This window comes from Malus sylvestris, chromosome 12, assembly GCF_916048215.2.
Source record: "Malus sylvestris chromosome 12, drMalSylv7.2, whole genome shotgun sequence".
NCBI classification, from domain to species: domain Eukaryota; kingdom Viridiplantae; phylum Streptophyta; class Magnoliopsida; order Rosales; family Rosaceae; genus Malus; species Malus sylvestris.
In genome coordinates, this window is record NC_062271.1 from 5416490 (window position 1) to 5437098 (window position 20609).

At 38.0% G+C, this 20609-nt stretch overlaps 4 protein-coding genes across 4 annotated transcripts; all 4 read left to right on the plus strand.

The window, feature by feature from the left end:
- The first annotated feature begins 5248 nt into the window (after positions 1–5248).
- LOC126594286 (mediator of RNA polymerase II transcription subunit 7b-like) lies at positions 5249–8599 on the plus strand. The gene is made up of 7 exons (XM_050260532.1): positions 5249–5379; positions 5499–5565; positions 6499–6655; positions 6833–6902; positions 7618–7784; positions 7879–7952; positions 8272–8599. Exons 3-7 carry the CDS (start codon positions 6521–6523, stop codon positions 8351–8353), a joined length of 528 nt encoding a protein of 175 aa, XP_050116489.1. The 5' UTR covers positions 5249–5379; positions 5499–5565; positions 6499–6520; the 3' UTR covers positions 8354–8599.
- Positions 8600–11306: 2707 nt separating this feature from the next.
- Positions 11307–12005, plus strand: LOC126593650 (uncharacterized). The gene has a single exon (XM_050259741.1). The coding sequence runs from the start codon at positions 11307–11309 to the stop codon at positions 12003–12005; it is 699 nt and encodes a 232-aa protein (XP_050115698.1).
- A 1441-nt stretch (positions 12006–13446) lies between these two features.
- On the plus strand, positions 13447–16463 carry LOC126594006 (probable apyrase 6). Its single transcript, XM_050260204.1, has 5 exons — positions 13447–13661; positions 13830–13914; positions 14922–15029; positions 15148–15202; positions 16394–16463. The coding sequence occupies exons 2-5, from the start codon at positions 13870–13872 to the stop codon at positions 16447–16449; spliced, it is 264 nt and encodes an 87-aa protein (XP_050116161.1). The 5' UTR covers positions 13447–13661; positions 13830–13869; the 3' UTR covers positions 16450–16463.
- Positions 16464–16506: 43 nt separating this feature from the next.
- On the plus strand, positions 16507–20096 carry LOC126593651 (uncharacterized). The gene is made up of 4 exons (XM_050259742.1): positions 16507–18085; positions 18194–18743; positions 18840–19236; positions 19341–20096. The coding sequence occupies exons 1-4, from the start codon at positions 16507–16509 to the stop codon at positions 20094–20096; spliced, it is 3282 nt and encodes a 1093-aa protein (XP_050115699.1).
- Positions 20097–20609: the final 513 nt, after the last annotated feature.

Genomic DNA, 20609 nt, shown 5'->3' on the forward strand with positions numbered 1-20609 from the left:
TCAACAATCTCCACCTTGGCCAAGTTCCGAAAACGCCATGATAAACCAACCAACACAATTGATTCAAAAAATCACTCCCAAACACTAGCAAGAGAACAACTCATGCCGAGTCAAATGCTCCAAAAAAAACTCCTACTGCTCAACGCCTTCTTTATATAAGCATAATGTGAGCCAAATTCAAACAGTGAACAAACTTGGCTACACCAACAACCTTAGTCAACATATCAGCGGGGTTGTCTTTAGTTGGAATCTTCTGGATAATGATTTCCCCTTCACCAACAATTTCATGAACAAAGTGATAACGCACATTTATGTGCTTGGTCTTCGCATGATGAACCTGATACTTAGCCAAATAAATGGCATTCTGACTATCACAATGTACCTCCACCTGCTTCTGATCAACCCCCAAATCTCTAATCAGCCCATGTATCCAAATGGCCTTCTTTATAGCTTCAGCAACTGCCATATATTCAACCTCTGTAGTAGACAAGGCAACAGACGACTGCAAAATGGACCTCCAACAAACTGATCCTTTAGCCATAGTAAACACATAGTCTGTAGTAGACTTCCTTCCATCCATATCACTTGCATAATCTGTATCAACATAACCAACTGCAAAATGACCAATACCAGAGTCATCCTTTTCAAAGCATAAACCAACATCTCGAGTACCATGGAGATATCTCAATATCCACTTAGCTACTTGCCAATGCTCTTTACCTGGATTATGCATATATCGACTCACCATGCCAACTGCATGAGCAATATCCGGTCTAGAGCATACCATTGCATACATCAAACTACCAACCAAATTTGCATATGGTATATTTTTCATTTGCAGCTTCTCTTTATCAGTTTTAGGACATTGTAGAGAACTCAATTTAAAATGAAGAGCCAAAGGGGTACTAACCGGTTTGGTTGAATCATGAACTCCAAACTTTTGGATCAACTTCTCAAGGTATTGTCTTTGATTCAAACTGACCAAACCCTTCTTTCTATCTCTAGTGATCTCCATGCCAAGGATCTTCTTCACTTCACCAAGATCCTTCATCTCGAACTCGTTCTTCATTTGTTTCTTCAATTTCTCAATCTCTTCAACATTCTTTGAGGCAATCAACATATCATCAACATATATCAACAAATAAATGAAAGACCCATTTGCAACTTCTTGAAGTACACACAATGATCATATTGACTTCTAGAATAATTTTGGCCTCTCATAAATTTATCAAACCTCAAATACCATTGCCTTGGAGATTGCTTCAAACCATAAAGTGATTTCTTCAATTTGCAAAACAAATTCTCCTTCCCTTTCACTATATACCCATCTGATTGACACATATAAATCTCTTCATTCAAAGCACCATGTAGGAAAGCTGTCTTCACATCAAGTTGCACAAGCTCAAGATCATACTGTTCAATAAGAGCTAACATAATGCGAATTGAGAAGTGCTTCACAACCGGAGAAAAGATTTCATTGTAGTCAATGCCCTCCTTTTGTGCATACCCTTTAGCAACTAATCTTGCTTTGAATCTCACATTACTTTTCTCATCAGCATCTTCCTTCTTGGCATACACCCATTTGCAACCGATAGCTTTCTTGCCCTTAGGCAATTTAGCTAACTCCCAAGTCTTGTTCTTCAAGAGAGAATTCATCTTTTCACCCATGGCATTGCACCACCTCTCATTTTCTTCACTCTCAATAGCTTCCTCAAAATTGGATGGAATCTCATCAGTGATAATAGGAAGAGCAAAAGAAACATAGTCACTATACCGAGCTGGCTTGGTAATTTGCCTCTTTCCTCTGTTCTTGGCAATAGACTCTTGATGTGAAACTTGTTCTTCAACTTGAATAGAATCTTCAAGTTCAAATTCTTCAACATCCTCATGGTCTCCAACTTCTTCACTTGTAGTGGCTTCGACATCAGCGGAAATAGGATTTGAAGTACCAGAGGCAACTTTCTCAAGCTCCACATGTTGGACATCTTTCACATTCTTCTCAGAGTCTTTGTACATACTTTCTTCATCAAATGTCACATCTCTGCTGATTACAAGTTTTTTCATCTCTGGGCACCACAATCTGTAACCTTTGACACCACTACTAAAACCAAGAAAGATAGGCTTTTTGGCTCTAGGATTAAGTTTATTTTCAGTCACATGAAAATAAACAGATGAACCAAAAATACGGATATAGTCATAATCAGAAGAAACTTTTCCAGTCCATACCTCCATTGGTGTCTTACCCTGAATAGCAGTTGAGGGTAATTAGTTAATGATGTGACATGCATAAGTAACTGCTTCTGCCCAAAACGACTTGCTCAAACCCGACTGAGACAACATGCATCTAACATTTTCAAGCAAGGTTCGATTCAATCTTTCTGCAACTCCATTTTGTTGTGGAGTTCCCTTGACACTGAAATGTCTTATAATCCCTTCTTCTTTGCAAACTTTTAAGAAAGGGTCGGATGTGTATTCACCACCATTATCCGATCTCAAAATCTTAATCTTTCTCCCAGTCTGGTTCTCAACCATTTTCTTCCAACCCAAGAAAATGCTTAATACCTCACTCTTGTGCTTCATAGTGTAGACCCAAGACCTTCTTGAATAATCATCAACAAAGATCACGAACCAATGTCTACCACTCAAAGAGGGAGTCTTTGTAGGACCCCAAACATCCGAATGCACATAATCAAGAATGCCATTCGTCTGATGTACAGCAGTACCAAACTTCACTCTAGTTTACTTCCCCAAGACACAATGCTCGTAGAAATCAAGCTTACAAGTCGTGGCACCTTTTAGAAGACCTTGTTTCACAAGCCCTTGTAAAGCTTTCTCACCGGCATGGCCTAATCTCATATGTCATAATCTAATAGTATCTGAATCAGATGTGCCCATATTTTCAGAGACTACAGATGCTTCACCTGTCACAGTGCTTCCCTGCAATAAATACAAATGGCCACATCGAGGAGCTTTCATCACAACAAGTGCACCATAAGTAACTTTCAATGTCTGCCCATCTGAATGAAACCTGAAACCCTTGGATTCTAAAGTGCCCAAAGAAATAAGATTTTTCTTCAAATTCGGTACATACCGAACACCTGTCAACTCTTTAACCATACCATCATGCAACTTCAAACAAACTGTACCAATCCCTTTTGTTGTGCAAGGATTGTCATCTCCCATGAACACAACGCCACCATCAAACTCTTTCAAGCTTGAAAACCAATCCTTGTGAGGAGTCATATGATGAGTACAACCCGTATCCAACACCCACTTAGTGGCACAATCAAATGATGAAGAAGTGGTTAAAGCAAAATCAGAAAAATCTGTTTCAACTTCAGCAAATTAGCTTCAGAACTTTCTTTGCCTTTGATCTTCAATTTAGGACAATCTTTCTTCCAATGGCCCTTATTACGACAAAAGGCACATTCATCCATTTCCAAAGGTTTTCTACCTTTAGAGTTTCCTCTAGGTCGAGACTGTGATTTTTTCTTACTAGAAGATGATCTTCTCTCCGATGATCTACCTCTAATAAATAAAGCTTCAGAGGTACTATCATGATTTTTATCTCTATGCCTCATTTCATAATTCATCAAGGCATTTGACACATCTTCAAATTTCACAGTTTCTTTACCATGCATAATAGTGGTAACAAAATGCTCATAAGAGTCCGGCAAGGAATTCAACAATATTAAGGCCTTATCTTCATCCTTAATATCATCATCTAAATTTAACAAGTCGGCAATCAACTTATTAAAAGCATCAAGGTGTCTAATCATTTTTGTACCTTCTTTGTATTGAAAACAGTAGAGCTTTTTCTTCAAATGTAGCATGTTCTCTGCACTCTTCGTCATATACTTGTCTTCCAATTTTTGCCACAACACACTTGCTACCGTCTCCCGCATCACAAAATACTTCTGAGTTTTTGCAAGGCACAACTGAATTGAAGAGCAAGCCCACAAATTTAATTTCTCCCATTCCGGCTTCGACATAGCTTACGGCTTCTCTCCCAAAGCGACAAGTAGATCTTGTTGAGCTAACACATCTTTGACCTTACATTGCCACATCCCGAAGTTGTTTGTACCATCAAACTTTTCCACTTCGAACTTTGCATTTTGCACCGTAGTTCTTGCAAACCCGGAGCTGCTTCCAAAAGGATTTTCATCTTGCTCGTCTGACATCTTTGGCAACTAGACAGTACCCAAGAGCAACCAGTGCTCTGATACCAATTGTTGTGCTAGGATAGCACCAAACCTTATGGAACCAACTCAAGCTAACCCACATGAAATTTATCAAATGAAAATGCAAGAACAAAATATAAAAGACGCCAAGATTTAACGAGGTTCCTCAACAGTCAGTGTAACTGGAGTACGTCCTCGGAGCAGTAGGAGCTCACCCAATAATCCACTATCAGCCAAATGGGAGTTTACAAAGTGTTGGCAATCTCACAACCCAAATAACCCAATACACTCAATAACTCTCACACACCAAAGAAACAAATAAAGTAGGAAATATAATGAATAATTTTCTCTCTATACATGTAGCTTAAAGCTATTACAACAACTACTTTGGTGGATAATTACTAACCAAAGAAATGAGCACTTTCTTTTCTCTGAGGAGCTACGGCACCCTTTCTCTGTTGCTCTGCTGCTCTCTGCTCTCTTCTCTCTGCACTCAGAATGGGTTTTTCACTCTCTTTTCAAAACCGAACATCCATCCACACAAGAACCAACAACTATTCTTATCACCAAAGAATAATACTCCATCCGAGGCTAGCCTTTTAAAATTCCACAAAACAATAAGAAACATAATTATAATGTCTCCCCACTTTTTATTTTTTTATTAGCCAAAAGATATATAATAATTTGGCCCTTTTTTCTTTTGCTTTGTTTAATAGCTAAAAGGTGATGTTGAGTTGGCCACTTGGCCACAATTCAACAGTTTGTTGTTCATTGTTTTAGTCATTGCTAACGTATTTGACATCGTGATCCATTCTGACCGAACAAACGTTCCAATTGAGTTTATCCCACAACAAATTTTTGACAACTTTTGTAATTGTCATCACTGTTGTTCTCATTTAACACCAATTTAAAGTTTAGAAACCAACTTCGTTTAGATCGGAATATGAATTCGAGGACCAAAGTGAAACAACCACTACAAGAGAGACCAACTTAGTTTAGATTGAAAAAGTTTGAGGACTAAAGTGGAACAATCACTACAAGTAAAGGGTCATTTTATAATTAACTTAAAAAAAAAGAAGAAGAACCAAACCCCGCCCCCCCCTTCCTCCCCTTCCTCCCTTTCTGCTTCGCACTCTCACCTCGTCGACTTCCACATTTCATCTTTCTCAGAGCTCCACTGCAAATCCACGAGTGAAGGGTAATCTCACTCCCCGACTGTTTGAGTTTTGTAGTTGTTTTCTCAGTTAAATGTTTATTTTCCAAATGTTACAATTATCTTCTTCTTCTTTTCTTTTTTTTTTTTTTTTTCTCTTTCAGCTCCTTCTTCTATCTATCAATTCCCAAATTCAATTCGGCTTGCCCAATTTAGGGTTTTTGAGTTCAGGTAATTTCAACGCTCTCTCACTTTACATTTGAATTGTTATGAATTTCTGATTTTATTTTTATGAATTTCTGATTTTATTTTGGGAACCGATTTACAATGGCTTATGTCAATGTCACTGTATATAATCAGAAGTTGCAAATTTTCACATTCAACCAACAAAATCTTTGAGGTGGGTTTTGATTTTTGGTTTGGTAGAGTGCATTTGATTGTGGTTTGGGATTTGTTTGAGTGGTGGGAATGCAGATGGTGTGGGAATTTGGGTTCTGTCAAAACGAAGCTGCGGGTTTGTGGTTCAGTGTTTGTTGTCATAAGAACGAATTGCGAGGCTGCGTGTTCGTTGTAGGTGTAGGTGTCGTGATGTGGGGGAGACTGGGTTTCTATGTGCATACTTGGGTGATTTATTAATGATTTGATTTAAGCCATTTGGGTTATTTGGGTTTGAATTTATGAGCTTCTCTTGAGGTTGTTGGTTTGGTTTTGTGTGTATTTTGTGTTCTTTGACATGGGGGTGGTCAGAGAGCGGACAAGGGAGACTGTGAGAGAGAAGAGGAGGAGGAGGAGAAGGAGGGGGTGGTTGCGGGCAGGGATCAGTGTAGGTTATGGAGTAAGACACAACAGGGAGGGAGGGAAAGAAAAGAGGAGTTCAACAGAGAATAAGTTTGTTTATCTCTCATTTCAGTCCTATTTCTTTTCATCCTTGTTCCTTTTTCATTTTATTTTCAATGGACGACAAGACGGTCTAACAGACGGGGAAAATTTTATATTGCCGAAACATTAGGTTGCAATGTGAAAAAAATTTAAATGAAATGGCCCATTTTTGAAAAACACCACAAATCTCAGGATAGTATTTAATTTAATTTTAATTTCCTATAAAAAGAAAATTCTTGTTTCCAACGTGAACTTATTGTTTTCTTTTCAACTTGGTTGACTTAGGTTTGGCCAGAAGGTTCTTGCTATGGCTACATCGACGTATCCACCACCACCCCCATATTATAGGCTCTACAAAGATTACTTGCAAGACCCCAAATCAGCCCCGGAGCCTCCCCCTCCAATTGAAGGGCCATTCCTTTGCTACGGTGCTAATCACACTGTGAGCTTTTCTCATCCCTTGGTTTCTTCCTGTCAAAATATATGTATGTATGTATGTATGTATGTATGTATGTATGCGAGAATCTTGGTGTAAGTTAAATCTTTTTGAATTTATTTTTGAAGAATGCAATCTCATGTTTATAGCAGTCGCTTAAGCCGGGAATGTAATATTATATAGATTGATGAGATACTTCCAAGCTTGGAAGAACAGGGAGTGCGTCAACTCTACCCAAAAGGCCCAAATATTGGTATGTCTAACTCAGTTCTAATTTTAGGATTTAGGAATTAATGTGAACATTTTCTTGCGCAAGCATTGTCCAATCATCAATTTCACAGTTTCTTCTTCGCATTGGTTGAATTAAGAATTTTGTTTTTCGTTAACTAGTTAATGATTTGGGAGCAGCCTCTCCATAAATGGGGGTAAGGCTAGCCGACATTCACCTCTCCCAGACCCTGCGTAAAGCGAGCCGACCCCACTTAGTGGGAAAAGGCTTTGTTGTTGTTGTTGTTAACTAGTTAATGATGATTTTCTTTGGTAAGTTAGAACACAGTTACGAGGCTGATAAATATTCTCTTGATTACAGTTGTCCACAACTTTCTTGTGCAAGAACTAATTTACGCAATGCATTCAGAAGCAAAAGAAGTAGCAAATGTTGAGAAATGTTACTCCACATTTCTGATTGATTGCATAGTTTTCTAGGCTTTGGCATATATCCTTACTGGGAAAAAATTGCATGCCCTATTTAGGGCAATACATATGTCCTCTCCAGATTGGAGAGGAATTTTACGTTCAAGCTTTTGTATGGTTTGGTTTGCAGAGTATTATTTGATATAATTCTCAACAAGACATATGTGCGAACTGCCTGTTCATGCTTCTTCTGCATGTGCACACATTTGTTTGTTTGTTTGTTTTCCTTGTAAAGTGTTTTATGCTTCTCTGACATAAACGTCGGTCCTTTTTAGACTTTAAAAAGGAATTAAGGTCACTTAACAGAGAATTGCAGCTGCACATTTTGGAGCTGGCTGATATTCTTGTAGAGAGACCATCACAATACGCAAGGAGAGTGGAAGAGATATCTCTCATCTTCAAGAACTTACATCATCTTCTCAACTCATTGCGGCCCCATCAGGTGAGTTTTTTTTTTTTTTTTGTGTGTTAGAATGTGATTTGTTGTTTTGTCTTTTGAAGAACTACTTTGTTTTGTAATGTCCTTTATCATACAGGCTAGAGCAACGCTAATTCACATTCTAGAACTTCAGATACAACGTCGTAAACAAGCTGTGGAGGATATAAAGAGGTATGCTTTGAACAATTACTGAAAAGCTACAGACATTTGATGCTTTCTTCTTGTTTTTCTTTTTTATTTTACTTGCTGTGGGTTTTGTGATCAACACCTTTCGTCATCGTTCTTTTTTATGCTTTCCGCTATCAATCCCCTACTCACCCTGACTTCCCTTGAGCCAAGTGTCGAAGATAAAGGAACGCTGATTTATTTTATTCCCAACCCTTAGTTTTATAATTTGCATGGTGTCATTAGTAGTGTGAATAACCAACTGCCCCACGGGATTGGATGCTACGTAATTGCTTGTGATAATTTGCTCAACTTTCTTGTTTAGGAGGAGAGAAGAAGCACAGGGACTTCTCAAGGAGTCTATTGGAACGTTGGAGGACAACGGTGCATCTTTTGCTCTAAAGTAAGGATTGTGCTGGTACTCGTTATTCTACCACCAATTAAAGCCTCTTCGACAGTTGCATCTAATCCCGTCATGCTTTTATTTATTAGAAAATTCACCTTGTACTATGCTTAATTCCGGTCTCGAGCGTGTTCTAGAACGAAGGCGTGATTCAGTTCTCTTCTCGTCAAAAGAAAATGAGAAAAGAACGATTCAGTTATCGTTGTAAACAGAGTAAAAACTATTGAATGGTGGTGGTGCATGAATAGTATTCTCGCTGGCTCTACTGCTCTGCAATCTATATCTGTATATTACCAAACATGGAAACATAATTTTGACAAATTCAAGAGCTCATCTACAAGAGCAAAGTCTGATTATTGCGTACGGATATGTTTAAGAAGTGGATATGTGGACTGGGTAGTAATCATGAAGACGAAAATGATGCACCGCCAGTCCGCCACCACTAACTTGTTCTCCGGCTATGGAACGCTGCCACTAGTTGTCCGGCTATGGAACAGAACTATCGACATGTGATCAATAGTAGAACGCTAGTTGTCCAATACAAAGAAAGAAAATTGGATAACACTTGTTTGGCATGAAATGTCACAATTTTTCCAAACACTACAAAATGGGTAGTGCGATCCATACAACTATTTTTACTTCTCACACAATTTTTTCAATTTCTCGCTGTCAGATCAAATGAATTGAAAATCAATGAATAAACATAATGGAATGGTTTCCATAGTTTTTCTTTTCTATTACCAAACACAATGACAGATAGAGACTTCCAAGAAAAATTATCAATTTCTTTTATTTTTAAGGCAAAAAACTACATTAAACAACAAAATCTTGAGAGCAACTGATACAAATAAAGCCTAAAAGAATGGCATCACGAGCATTAGTGATTTTAAAATTGTACCGCTAATAATAAGAAGTAGTGATTCGGGCACACATTTTTTACCTATCTAACTCTGCATTCAATACTGAATATTTTGTGAACTCTTATGCACTCATCATGCGAAGCACGCAATTACATATCAAGCGACAATAATTAGGTATCAAACTATATATTTACCTCTAGCTAACAAATGAATTATCTTCTAAAAACCAAATGAATTATAAAATCATTTGAAAAAGAATTAGTTGATTAATTAATTAATTAACTCTCTCCTTCAGTCTCCGGAGACACCCGGGGCGTTTGCATACCATGACATACTCCTGACTTCAAGTTGTGGGACAACCAGAGAGGGTTGAGTTTTCCCGAGAAGCAAACAGAAACCCTAGCTTTTGAAAATTCCTCATAGCCTTCGCCATCATTCATCAATGGCTGTCTCAGAGGAAGAGTGTTCCTTATGCCCTCTTTGAAATCACGGTTTTTACCAGTCCCTATTAATCAGCTTGTTCAACTCCTCGAGCGGGTTCATTATGCCCTAAATTGTTCATTTTCTTTTGATTGCGAGGTGGAAGTTGGCTTTCAAGCCTCCACCTGAGGAAGCTAACGGGCGGGTGGCGACCGTGCACATTCGAATGACCTTGTTGCAAGATCTCAATGCGCAACTGCTGATACCACAGAGCTAACGATATGAAGCGTAAAATCTTGGATTCACATTTTTTCAGGTAACTCAGTGAGCAGGGAAACAGCTGCCCTTGAAATGCAAGTGTGGAACATGGATGAAACTGCCTTTTGCCCTATGTAACAGATTCTGCAATTTTCTTTGTGCAGTACACGTATTTATACTACGTTATCATTTGGTATGCAGACGGGACGGGACGGGACAGGATGGGACGGAACGGAGAGGGAGCAAAGATGCCCTCGGATGGAAACAAGGAGGAAGAAGGAGACAGAGAGGTTATAATTTTGTGTTCTACGGATGTGGAACAAGTTGTTCCAGGGGGTGAGGCAAAACGAAAATTCACCTAAAATTCGTTCCGTGGAACAGCCCGTTCCACCTGTTTTAGGCACATCAAACGTGGGACGGAACGCCTCGTCCTACTCTGTTCCGTCCCGTCCCACATACCAAACGGTACCGTAGAGAACAAGAAGTGAGAATTCATTCTGTATATGGGTAGATGTGCCTGTTCGTTTGGGCTGCAGGGTAAATAAAATCTTGGGTAAATTTCATTCTTTTCCGGAAGCACTGCCTTATGAAATTCTTTGCTTTCCTTTGAAGGTACCAAAAGTTATTGAGCTTCATGCAATTTCTTTCTGTGCATTATGCATCGGCTTCAAAAAAGACGACGGCGTTAACTCACAGTCACAGGTTTGCTACAATGAACACAAAAATGACAAGGTTTGTTATAGTGACTTTCATGAGGTTTTAATATATAAGACAACCCTAATTAGGGTTTCACAAGTATTGTAATTAATTGTAAGTAATCCTAATCCTTGGACTTAAGAGTTTTGTTGGATGTATGAAGTTAACATATATCAACGAATTCAATTTAATTTAATTATTTGAATTTCCAAAGCCACCCTTTAAAATCCCTCTTTTAACCTTCTACAGATTTGCAGTAAGTAATCGCTACCAGCTTTCTCTTTGCATTCCATCGTCAAAATCTTGTATATCAGGTACGCTTTAATTGTTGGATATCTAATTAACTAGTTTTTTTTTTCAGTATGTTTAATCACAATATACCCGAAGAAATCTTGTTTGATATCCTTGCAAGATTGCCAGTGAGATCTCTTTTGCGGTTTAGATGCGTTTGTAAATCTTGGAAAAGTTTAATTAGCAGCTCTAGTTTCAAAAGTGCCCATCTCGAAAGGAACGTCGTGCAAAGTTCTTGTGATTTTCTCCTTATCCAAACAGATGACAAGAAAAATTGTTTGTCACTGTTTGATGCTGAAACATCGTCCAAGTGTTTGGATGTAGAGCCTCCTGCGGATAAATTAGTCTCAGATTCTTTGTTCATGGTTCGTCCAAAGGATTGGTTTGTATCTCTTTTTATAATTTCTTTAGTTTGAATAATCCTATATATCTATGGAATCCATCAATCAGAAAGCTCAAGAGGCTTCCTATAATGGCCTCGCTCAGCACACAAGCCATTTTGTTAATGGTTTCCGGTTTCATAGTGGGGAAAACGACTATAAGGTTGTGAGGCTTATTAGGGTTTTGCTTCCACACGAGAATGTCGTCCTTGAAGTTGAGGTTTACAGCCTTAGATCAGATGCTTGGAGAAGAATAACTGCGATGCCTTATTTTTCAAATACTGTCATTTCTTGGCAATCAAGATGTACCTTCTTTGATGGAGTTGTGTATTGGATTATAACGGAGCATTCTCACACTTCCATCCTTGCTTTCGATTTGGGCAGTGAGGTTTTTCGAAAGATTGTGCTACCACCCGAATTTATAGGTCATATTTTTATTCGAGTGTTTGAGAAATCACTCTCTTTGTTCCATACAAGACCTGGTCATGCATATGGGTTCTGGAAGCGGATGCTTAATTGGAAAGTTATCCGGACGATTTGTCTTCCTGATGGTACTAGATTTGTAGCCTGGCCATTGGGAATTAGAAAAAATCTTGGCAAAGTTCACATGATTCAGGATGGAAGAAAACCAAAGCTTGTTTTGTATGATCCCGAGTCACACCAAGTTAAAGATACTGGAATCAGAACGGAGTCCAGTTACTTTCACGATGTTGATGCTTATTGTCAGAGCCTATTTTTACTCGACTGGTAATCGATCGAAGTCTAAGTTCTGAGTCGTGTTTTGTGTGATAATCGATCGAATTCTAATTAAAGAATTTCATGTTGCTGATACACTGATATATGATTTTATGTTCAATCACTTCAAAAACAAGAGGCGTGCTGGTGTGGAAAGATGGAGTGCCAAAATGATCACCTCCCTTTCTTGTAAGAAAACTTAAAGATCACCTACCACGTTTTTTGTAAATTCTCAATTTTGTTTATCTGGAAGCGCTTTCGGCCAAACCAAATAAGTCCAATGGACCATGAACGTTCTCAAACTGATCATAACTTAAGCTTTACCACATCAGGATCTGAAACCCTAATGCATTGTTTTGGGGGCTGTTGATCCTAATTATGACCCATTTTAGAACTCCGAATGCTTAATTAACTTTGGGGCACGCAACATCATCATACGCCCTGAACTCTGTGTTGGCCTACCTGTTACCGTGCGCAACAAAGTTATTAGTGGGATGTGATTTTCAATTTTTTTAGCTTCTCACACACCATGGTTGTCGGATAAAATAAATCAACTGGAAACATAAGACAAGATCAAACAAGAGTGTGTGAGAAGCTAAAAAGACTGTTTATCATTTCCCTTAGGGAAATTTTATTTGAGCCCGTATAACATCTTTCTACACCCAACTTAAACTTTAATTTTAATTGTCTTTTTTACTTTATTGCATAATTACCTTCAAGTACAAAATGAAATTAACAATAAAACTAAAACTTATCAATAAACCCACTCTATAATTAAACTCTACCATCACCCCTTATTTCATCCAAATAATCCATGTAATGGTTTCGTCCAGCCTTCTAGTGCATGCATGGTTCTTTCGTTTGATTAAATCACTACAGTACCAAGGGTGAGACATGATTCATTCAAGCCATGAAACTAGCTACCACTGAAACTTCATGCACTTCTGGTATGGATAGATCAAGCCATTTCAGATGTGAAAGAGTAACAATATACCTAATTAACTAGTACAAAAACATGCTTGCGCGACGAAAACTTGCGCGACGCATAAAATTACGTCGCGCAAAATGGCTTTGCGCGACGTTAGTTTGCGCGACGAAGGACTACGTCGCTCAAAGCCGTTTTGAGCGACGTACGTACACCTACGTCGCGCAAAACGGCTTTGCGCGACGTAGTCCTTCGTCGCGCAAACTTTTGGCGCCAAACCCTAAGAAATTACCGCTTTTTCCCACCATTGCGCGACGTAGGTTTACGTACGTCGCGCAAAACGGCTTTGCGCGACGTAGTCGTTCGTCGCGCAAACTTTTGGCGCCAAACTCTAAGAATTTACCGCTTTTTCCCACCTTTACGCGACGTAGGTTTACGTACGTCGCGCAAAACCGTTTTGCGCGACGTAGGTGGGCATGCGTCGCGCAAAGTCACCAACTTTTTTTTATAAGATTGTTCCTACCAAGCTCTTCATTTTGCCCTTCACCCTCACTAGTTTTAAATGCAGGCACCCCGTCATTGCCAAAAGTGTCATCCCTTGAAGGATCAACCTGACTGGTCTGAAAGAATAAATCCAAGCTAATGCTTGGAAATTGATCAGTACCTCTCCAGAAAGATCTTTTGGGAGATAAATTTTCGTTCTGGGTGGCACAGAACATTGCAGCTAAACAACCTCATCACGAAAAGGTACTTTTTCCTGAAAATGATCTTTTTGCCTTCCGATTTAAATTATGTTTAATTTTACTCATGTTCGTGATTAAACTTAGTTAGTTTTATGTTAACTTCAAGTTCGTAGATTTTTACTTTCGGAGTTAGTCTTCAAATTCGTATTGCTGAAAATTCTTGTTGATGTAGGATCTGATGAAGGATTATATGCTTGGGTTGTTGCAAACCAATGCAGACAACTGGGATAATTGAACTTGGTGGAGCTTCTGCTCAGGTATGAGGCTATGAGCTGCAGAGTGCAGAGGTAGCACTATAGTTTTATTAACATGTTATTTTTACATGAATTTCATCTACTTTTTTTCATAAATTAACATTGTCATATCGTTTTCACATTAATTGAGTATCTAAAATTTGGGATTCGTTTTAGCGCTTGTAGTACTGTTGCTTCTATTTATGCTGCATGAGATATGAACTCAATAAAATCTTGAATTATATTAAATTAAAAACTAATTAAGATGATAAAAGCTAAGTATTAAATAAATGTAAACCAAAGTTTGCATATCTTAACATGCTGTAGTGCTGCAAATTTGATTAGAAACTAAGAACGTAACGTTCTAGAATAATAACAAACAAACACTCTGAAGTCTCTCTTAAGTAGTCTTAGATATAAGTAATTAAACAACTCATAAAGATTAACTTTGAACTTAAATTAAATGAAAGCAAAGTTCCCCACCAGCCCAACAGACCCCATATTAGTGTGGGGTGGCTCCCCCAGTAGCTGCAAAACGAGGCAATTTATGAATTAGAGATGAAATTTAAGTTATGAATATGTACCATTTTTGTACGTGCTCATTTTACCATCTACAACATCTGGTACATAGTCGATATGTGGTCAAATACAACCAAATAATGGAAATATGATTAGGTATCTCTTCATCCACAAGCACTAAAAAGTTTAGGTCTTTTCACTTAATAGTCCTTGATAATAGTACATTTTAGAGAAAAACGCTTCAAGTACAATGCTTTTAGAGGAAAATTCGGCTGACGAGAATGGGTGAATAACAACAAAGGAATTTTGCAAGTAAGAATTAGTTAGAAAATGAAAAGTGGCTAGCTGAGTTATTTTTTAACTCTAGTTAAACTCTTGAGGTGTTTTTTCTAACTTACTGAAAAAAATAACAGAGAAAAGAGTTGGGAGAGTTGTGCATGGTTCAAGCAGTTAGCAATTTGAAGTTTTTAATTTTTGGTTGTCTGATAATGTTCAGTGCAATTTTATTTTAGGTGACATTTGTTTCAAGTGAGCCGGTGCCTCCCGAGTTCTCTCGTGCTGTTAAATTTGGAAATGTCACTTACAATCTCTACAGTCACAGCTTTCTTCATTTCAGCCAGGTATTTATTTAGTTCTATTAACTCTGTTTAAAGTTGCCAGCCAAATGGAAGCTTGAAACTTTAATTTTCCTTAAGGCATTACTTTGGTTTGAAGTATAGAAGTAATTTGGTTTTGCAGAATGTTGCGCATGATTCATTGAAAGAGGGTATTGTTTCAGGAGACTTCGACTCAGGTAAAGATACAAGCTTTGCTTTCTTCACTGATTATATGATGCCTTGAACCTAGGAAACGATTTGATTAGGACTTTGTAATTTGTTCTGTTTGTTCTTATGGTATTAGTTTGTTTCTTTTCACTTGTTACTGCCTTTTGTAATCAACTTTTTCACTGTCATTATTTACTCTGATTGGTGATGACAGAGGCATGGCTATTGTATCTCATATAAGAGGAGAACTTATAAAGGAGAACTAAGGAGAACTAAGGAGAACTAAGGACTAAATTAAGAGATAGATGCGTAAAGTGAAATAAATGGTGCATAAATCACTTTATATTAAAATGAAGTCTAAGAGAAATTTAACTACATTTGAGATGTCACAGTGTACATAAATCACTTTATTTTCTTCGCTAAATTAATTTTTATTAATTTTATCTATTTTATTTAGTTTTAGTAATTATTGTGATTTAGTTTATTTGTATGCACATATTTTTGTACATCACCTACAAAATTGTTTTGTGTTGTACGAAGTTAATACTACTTAACTTCGTACCCTTTTCTCAGGAAAAGCTTAGTTTCCCGTTTGAGAATTAGTTGGATTTCGTGCATGGATGCGAAAGCATGACTACGGTCCAATTAATTCTTGAATTGTCCCATTTTTTGGACAGTTTGGGAATGCCCTAGTTATGTGTTGTAGTTTGCGGTCCACGGATTAGGTTTCGATAGTGGAAATTTTGGTAACATTTCCTAATGTTCTTTGAGTACACGGTGGATATTATGTATCTACGATGTGCACTTGAAGAACTGTAAGGAGATGCTGCCGAAATTAGCCCACGTTGAAATTTAATCCATTGGAATCGTAAATTACGGCACATAACTGTGCATTCTTGAATGGGATAGGGCCCTGACCGGAGGAATAAGGTGACAAGACGATAGTTTTCATGTCCTAATCTGTCTCATAATTTGCTTAAATTGTACTTAATTCCAATTTTTGAATAAAATGAATGAATGCCAGCAACGGTGTAGATTTTCAATGGCATCCAATTCCATATAGTTTAATTAGTTATATCTCCATTTACCTATATACCTATTCATTCCAATTTTATATGATCGCTGGATGCAAAACTTTTCTAGATATTATTAGTTGCAGCAGTTGCATCTTTTAAAGATCTATACAACTTTTTCTCACTGGTTCACAGTGGATTTTGCAGTTACTTCTCGAGCGTGGGGAAGCACGAAGGGTTATTCCTTGGTAACACATTTATAAGGATTCCGTTGTAGACGTTGGTGTAATTCTTGTACTTTTATTCGGATTGCAGACAAAATGGACAAACAATGGATACATAATCATAATAGATGTGCTGTTGAGTACTTGGATGGAATACATGCGTTCATTGAATTCGCAACTAGACACAACCTAGGTTCAACTCATATCCGATGTCCATGCAGGAGGTGTAACAACTCAACGTGGGAGACATTCGAGAATGTTCGATTTCATTTAGTAAGAAATGGGATGTTGGAGACCTATACTACTTGGTATCATCATGGAGAACGATTAGACCAAGCTTCGTCTTCATACGTGACACGAGTGGAAACTGTTGAATCTAATGTAGATCCTAATGAACAAGTTATGAATATTCTAAATGACGTTTATCCATACGCCTCGAGCAACACCAATCAGGAATGGGGAGAAGGGGGAGATGACGGCCGTCCAACCATGGACAGTGAGGCATTCAAAAACTACGAAAAACTATTGAAAAATGCCAAGCAAGAATTATATCCGGGTTGCGAGAACTTTTCAGTGCTCACATCAATTGTGGAGTTGATGCATGGCAAGATCAAGTTTCGTTTATCAAACAAGTGTTTTGATTACTTTTTGGGAGTTATCAAGAGGATGCTTCCAAAGGAGAATTGTTTACCTGAAGATCATAAAAGTGCCCAAAAAGTGTTGAAGGGTCTGGGATTGGGGTATGAAAAAATTCACGCATGTGTAAATAATTGTATATTGTTCTATAAGGAGAACAAAGCGTTGGATAAATGCCCTGTCTGCAATGAGCCGAGGTTTAAAATGACATCACAGAATAGAAACACCAAGATTCCACAAAAAGTAATGCGCTATCTTCCATTGAAGCCTAGATTGCAGCGATTGTACATGTCGATGCATACCGCAACCGACATGAGATGGCATAAAGAAGGACGGGTAAATGACGATGTTATGAGGCATCCTGCAGATGGAGAGGCATGGAAAGAATTCGATCGGATGTACCCTGATTTTGCAGCTGACCCGCGCAACGTCAGATTGGGACTTGCCACTGATGGATTTAATCCGTTCGGGGTGTTAAACCAAAAGCACAGCACTTGGCCGGTCGTCGTGTTTCCTTATAATTTGCCACCTTGGAAGTGCATGAAAAAAGAATACATGATGTTGACTCTATTAATTAACGAAGATCCAGGAAAGTCCATTGATGTTTATTTGCGGCCGTTGGTTGATGAGCTAAAAGATTTATGGGAAAACGGTGTTCGTACATACGATAAATATACTGGGCAGATGTTCACCATGCGAGCGGCAGTGATGTGGACAATAAACGATTTTCCTGCATATGCAATGGTTTCTGGGTGGATGACTAAGGGTTATTTGGCATGTCCAATATGCAAGGAGAACGTAACATCATCTTGGCATGCAAGAAAAGTTTGTTATCTTGGTCATCGTAGATGGCTCCCTTGGGACAACGAGTGGCGTCAGAACGATAAAGCCTTCGACGGCACAAAAGAGACTCGGCTAAGACCAAGAGAATGGTCCGGAGATGAGATTTTGGATCAGTTAAACCGTTTGGAATTTGGTCATTTCGGCAAAGGGGTCAGTAACCCCAGACCAACTACACATCTGAACTGGACGCACAAGAGTATGTTATTTGAGCTTCCATACTGGTCAAAGTTAAAATTGAGACACAACCTCGATGTTATGCATATTGAGAAAAATGTGTTTGACACTTTGGTCGGGATAATTCTAGACATTGAAAGAAAAACAAAAGACACGATCGAAGCTCGCCTCGATTTGGAACAAATGGGCGTTAGGTCATCTTTGTGGATGAAGAATGTCGGTGGTACGTTGAAGAAATGCCATCCTTTTTTTACAGTTAAGCCGAATGGGAAGAAAGAGTTTTTCAACTTTATTTCTTCTGTAAAGTTTCCAGATGGTTATGCTTCCAATATCTCGCGTTGTGTGAACGTGAATGGGTGTAAATTTCAAAACATGAAGAGTCATGACTGTCATGTGATACTCCAACGCCTTCTTCCAGTTGGTATTCGACACTTATTGCCTCTTGATGTGGTGAAACCAATCGTGTTGTTGTCGAGATTTTTTTCGCAGTTGACTGCAAGGTGTTTGCGGAAGTCAGATGTTAAACAATTGCAGGACGACATTGTGAACGTCTTATGCAAGTTCGAACAGATATTTCCCCCAGCTTTTTTTACAAGTATGATTCACGTGATGATTCACTTGCCAGATGAGGCATTGCTTGCCGGACCAGTGAACTGTCGATGGATGTATCCAATAGAAAGGTACTTAATTAAGCGTCTATATATATATATATATATAACATATTCATGATCAACGAATGCTTTGAATAATTTGTAGCATACCTTTTATTTGTGCAGATATCTTAGTGAGTTGAAAAAGTCTGTTCGAAACAAGGCAAAGCCCGAAGGATCACTTGTGGAGGCATGGGTCGCATATGAGTCACTTACTTTTTGTGCAATGTATCTTGAAGATGTTGAGACAGCTTTCAATCGTTCTCAACGCAATAATGACGGTGGTGTCAGAAAAGAGAAACTGTCTGTTTTTGCCCAAATTGCGCGACCATTCGGCGATCCTGTAAAAGACGAATCATTTACCAAAAAGGACATGGAGGTAGCGCATTGGTTCATACTCAACAATTGTGACGAGGCTTTGCCATACCTTGAAGAGCATGAACAATTGATGAAGCGGGAACATCCTTCACATTTATATGCCAAGAAGCACCGTGACTTGTTTCCTTCGTGGTTTCACGCACATGTAAGTTGTATGTGGTTTGAATTGAGCATATTTTCCAACTTGTTCATGCCCGTCTTTAAATTTGGTTATACTAACAAGTTAACTTTTTGTATATGTTATATTAGATGAACAAATTGAAGGAATTGAATTCACCCTCTTACGATGGAGAATTATATAACTTGGCGAGAGGACCGCTTCACGTTGAATTGTTCTCAGGTTGTCATGTCAACGGGATCAAGTTCTTGGGGGCAACACGTGATGACAAGTTGTCTACTCAAAATAGTGGTGTCCATGTCCCGGGTGCGGGTGACAGTGAAGACATTGATTTTTATGGCAAACTAACTTGTGTAGTACAATTGCTTTACAAAGACAGGTGTCAAGTGATACTGTTTAAGTGTCTTTGGTTTGATACAAACCCACATAACCGAACGAGTGTCAAGCGAGACCATGGTTTACTATCAGTAAACACTATGAGACATTGGTACGATGAAGACCCATACATTTTGGCAACAATGGTGAAACAAATATTCTATCTAGACGACCCTAAAGCTGGCAATGGTTGGAAAGTTGTTCAAAAGATTGATCGAAAAGGGCTATATGATATTCCAGAACAAGATCATGATGACAATTACGATAACGTCGCTGACCAACAGTTATCATCTTCGATAGAAATTGGTGAAGAAACACTCCGGGATACTAATATTGTCCAAGAACCATTTGACGTAGTTGGATTTCCTGAATTCGAAATATCAATTGACCTTGGTGATCTACCTCAATACAATGCACCAGAAGAGGCAAACGAAGATGAAGACGAATGGGAATCCGGAAATGATAGTAGTGAGGATAGCGAGAGTTATTATTGTAGTTCGGATGATGATTAATATAAACTTGTAAAGAAAAATCGTGCTTTTTCGTTTATAACCGTCAAAAAGTTTTGTCCCGTTACATAATCTCTGAATGTTTGTTTTTTGCAATTTTTGGCGTTTGCGATCTCGAAGCATATACAAACAAGTTTGACGGTTGGATAGTTGAAATTAGTTTCGTACAATGCGTTTCCCATCAAGTTCAATGGTATATATATTTACTAAGTTGATTTTAATTTATTTATTTTGTACTTATAACACTTAAGAAATTTAATGATATATATGTAAAAAAAAAATTATATATTTACTAAGTTGATTTTAATTTATTTATTTTGTACTTATAACACTTAAAAAATTATTGTGAGTTTTTGTTAGAAAAATATATTATTGTGGGGTTTATGTAAAATAAATTTGAATTTGAAAGAAGTAAAGTCACATTTTTAGTAATTTTTATAATATTAAAAAAAAAAAACCTTGCGCGACGTTTTAATGTACTCGACGCGCAAAACTACTTTGCGCGACCTCAATTTG

Bases quoted from the DNA above. Each gene is read 5' to 3' on its own strand.
- LOC126594286 (XM_050260532.1), top strand. From the start codon at position 6,521: ATGGCTACATCGACGTATCCACCACCACCCCCATATTATAGGCTCTAC. The intron at 6,656-6,832 runs GTGAGCTTTTCT...AATATTATATAG, and splicing joins GCTACGGTGCTAATCACACT to ATTGATGAGATACTTCCAAG. The intron at 7,785-7,878 runs GTGAGTTTTTTT...TTTATCATACAG, and splicing joins ACTCATTGCGGCCCCATCAG to GCTAGAGCAACGCTAATTCA.
- LOC126593650 (XM_050259741.1), top strand. From the start codon at position 11,307: ATGGAATCCATCAATCAGAAAGCTCAAGAGGCTTCCTATAATGGCCTC.
- LOC126594006 (XM_050260204.1), top strand. From the start codon at position 13,870: ATGCAGACAACTGGGATAATTGAACTTGGTGGAGCTTCTGCTCAG. The intron at 13,915-14,921 runs GTATGAGGCTAT...ATTTTATTTTAG, and splicing joins TTGGTGGAGCTTCTGCTCAG to GTGACATTTGTTTCAAGTGA. The intron at 15,203-16,393 runs GTAAAGATACAA...TGGATTTTGCAG, and splicing joins TTCAGGAGACTTCGACTCAG to TTACTTCTCGAGCGTGGGGA.
- LOC126593651 (XM_050259742.1), top strand. From the start codon at position 16,507: ATGGACAAACAATGGATACATAATCATAATAGATGTGCTGTTGAGTAC. The intron at 18,744-18,839 runs GTACTTAATTAA...TTATTTGTGCAG, and splicing joins TGGATGTATCCAATAGAAAG to ATATCTTAGTGAGTTGAAAA. The intron at 19,237-19,340 runs GTAAGTTGTATG...ATGTTATATTAG, and splicing joins CTTCGTGGTTTCACGCACAT to ATGAACAAATTGAAGGAATT.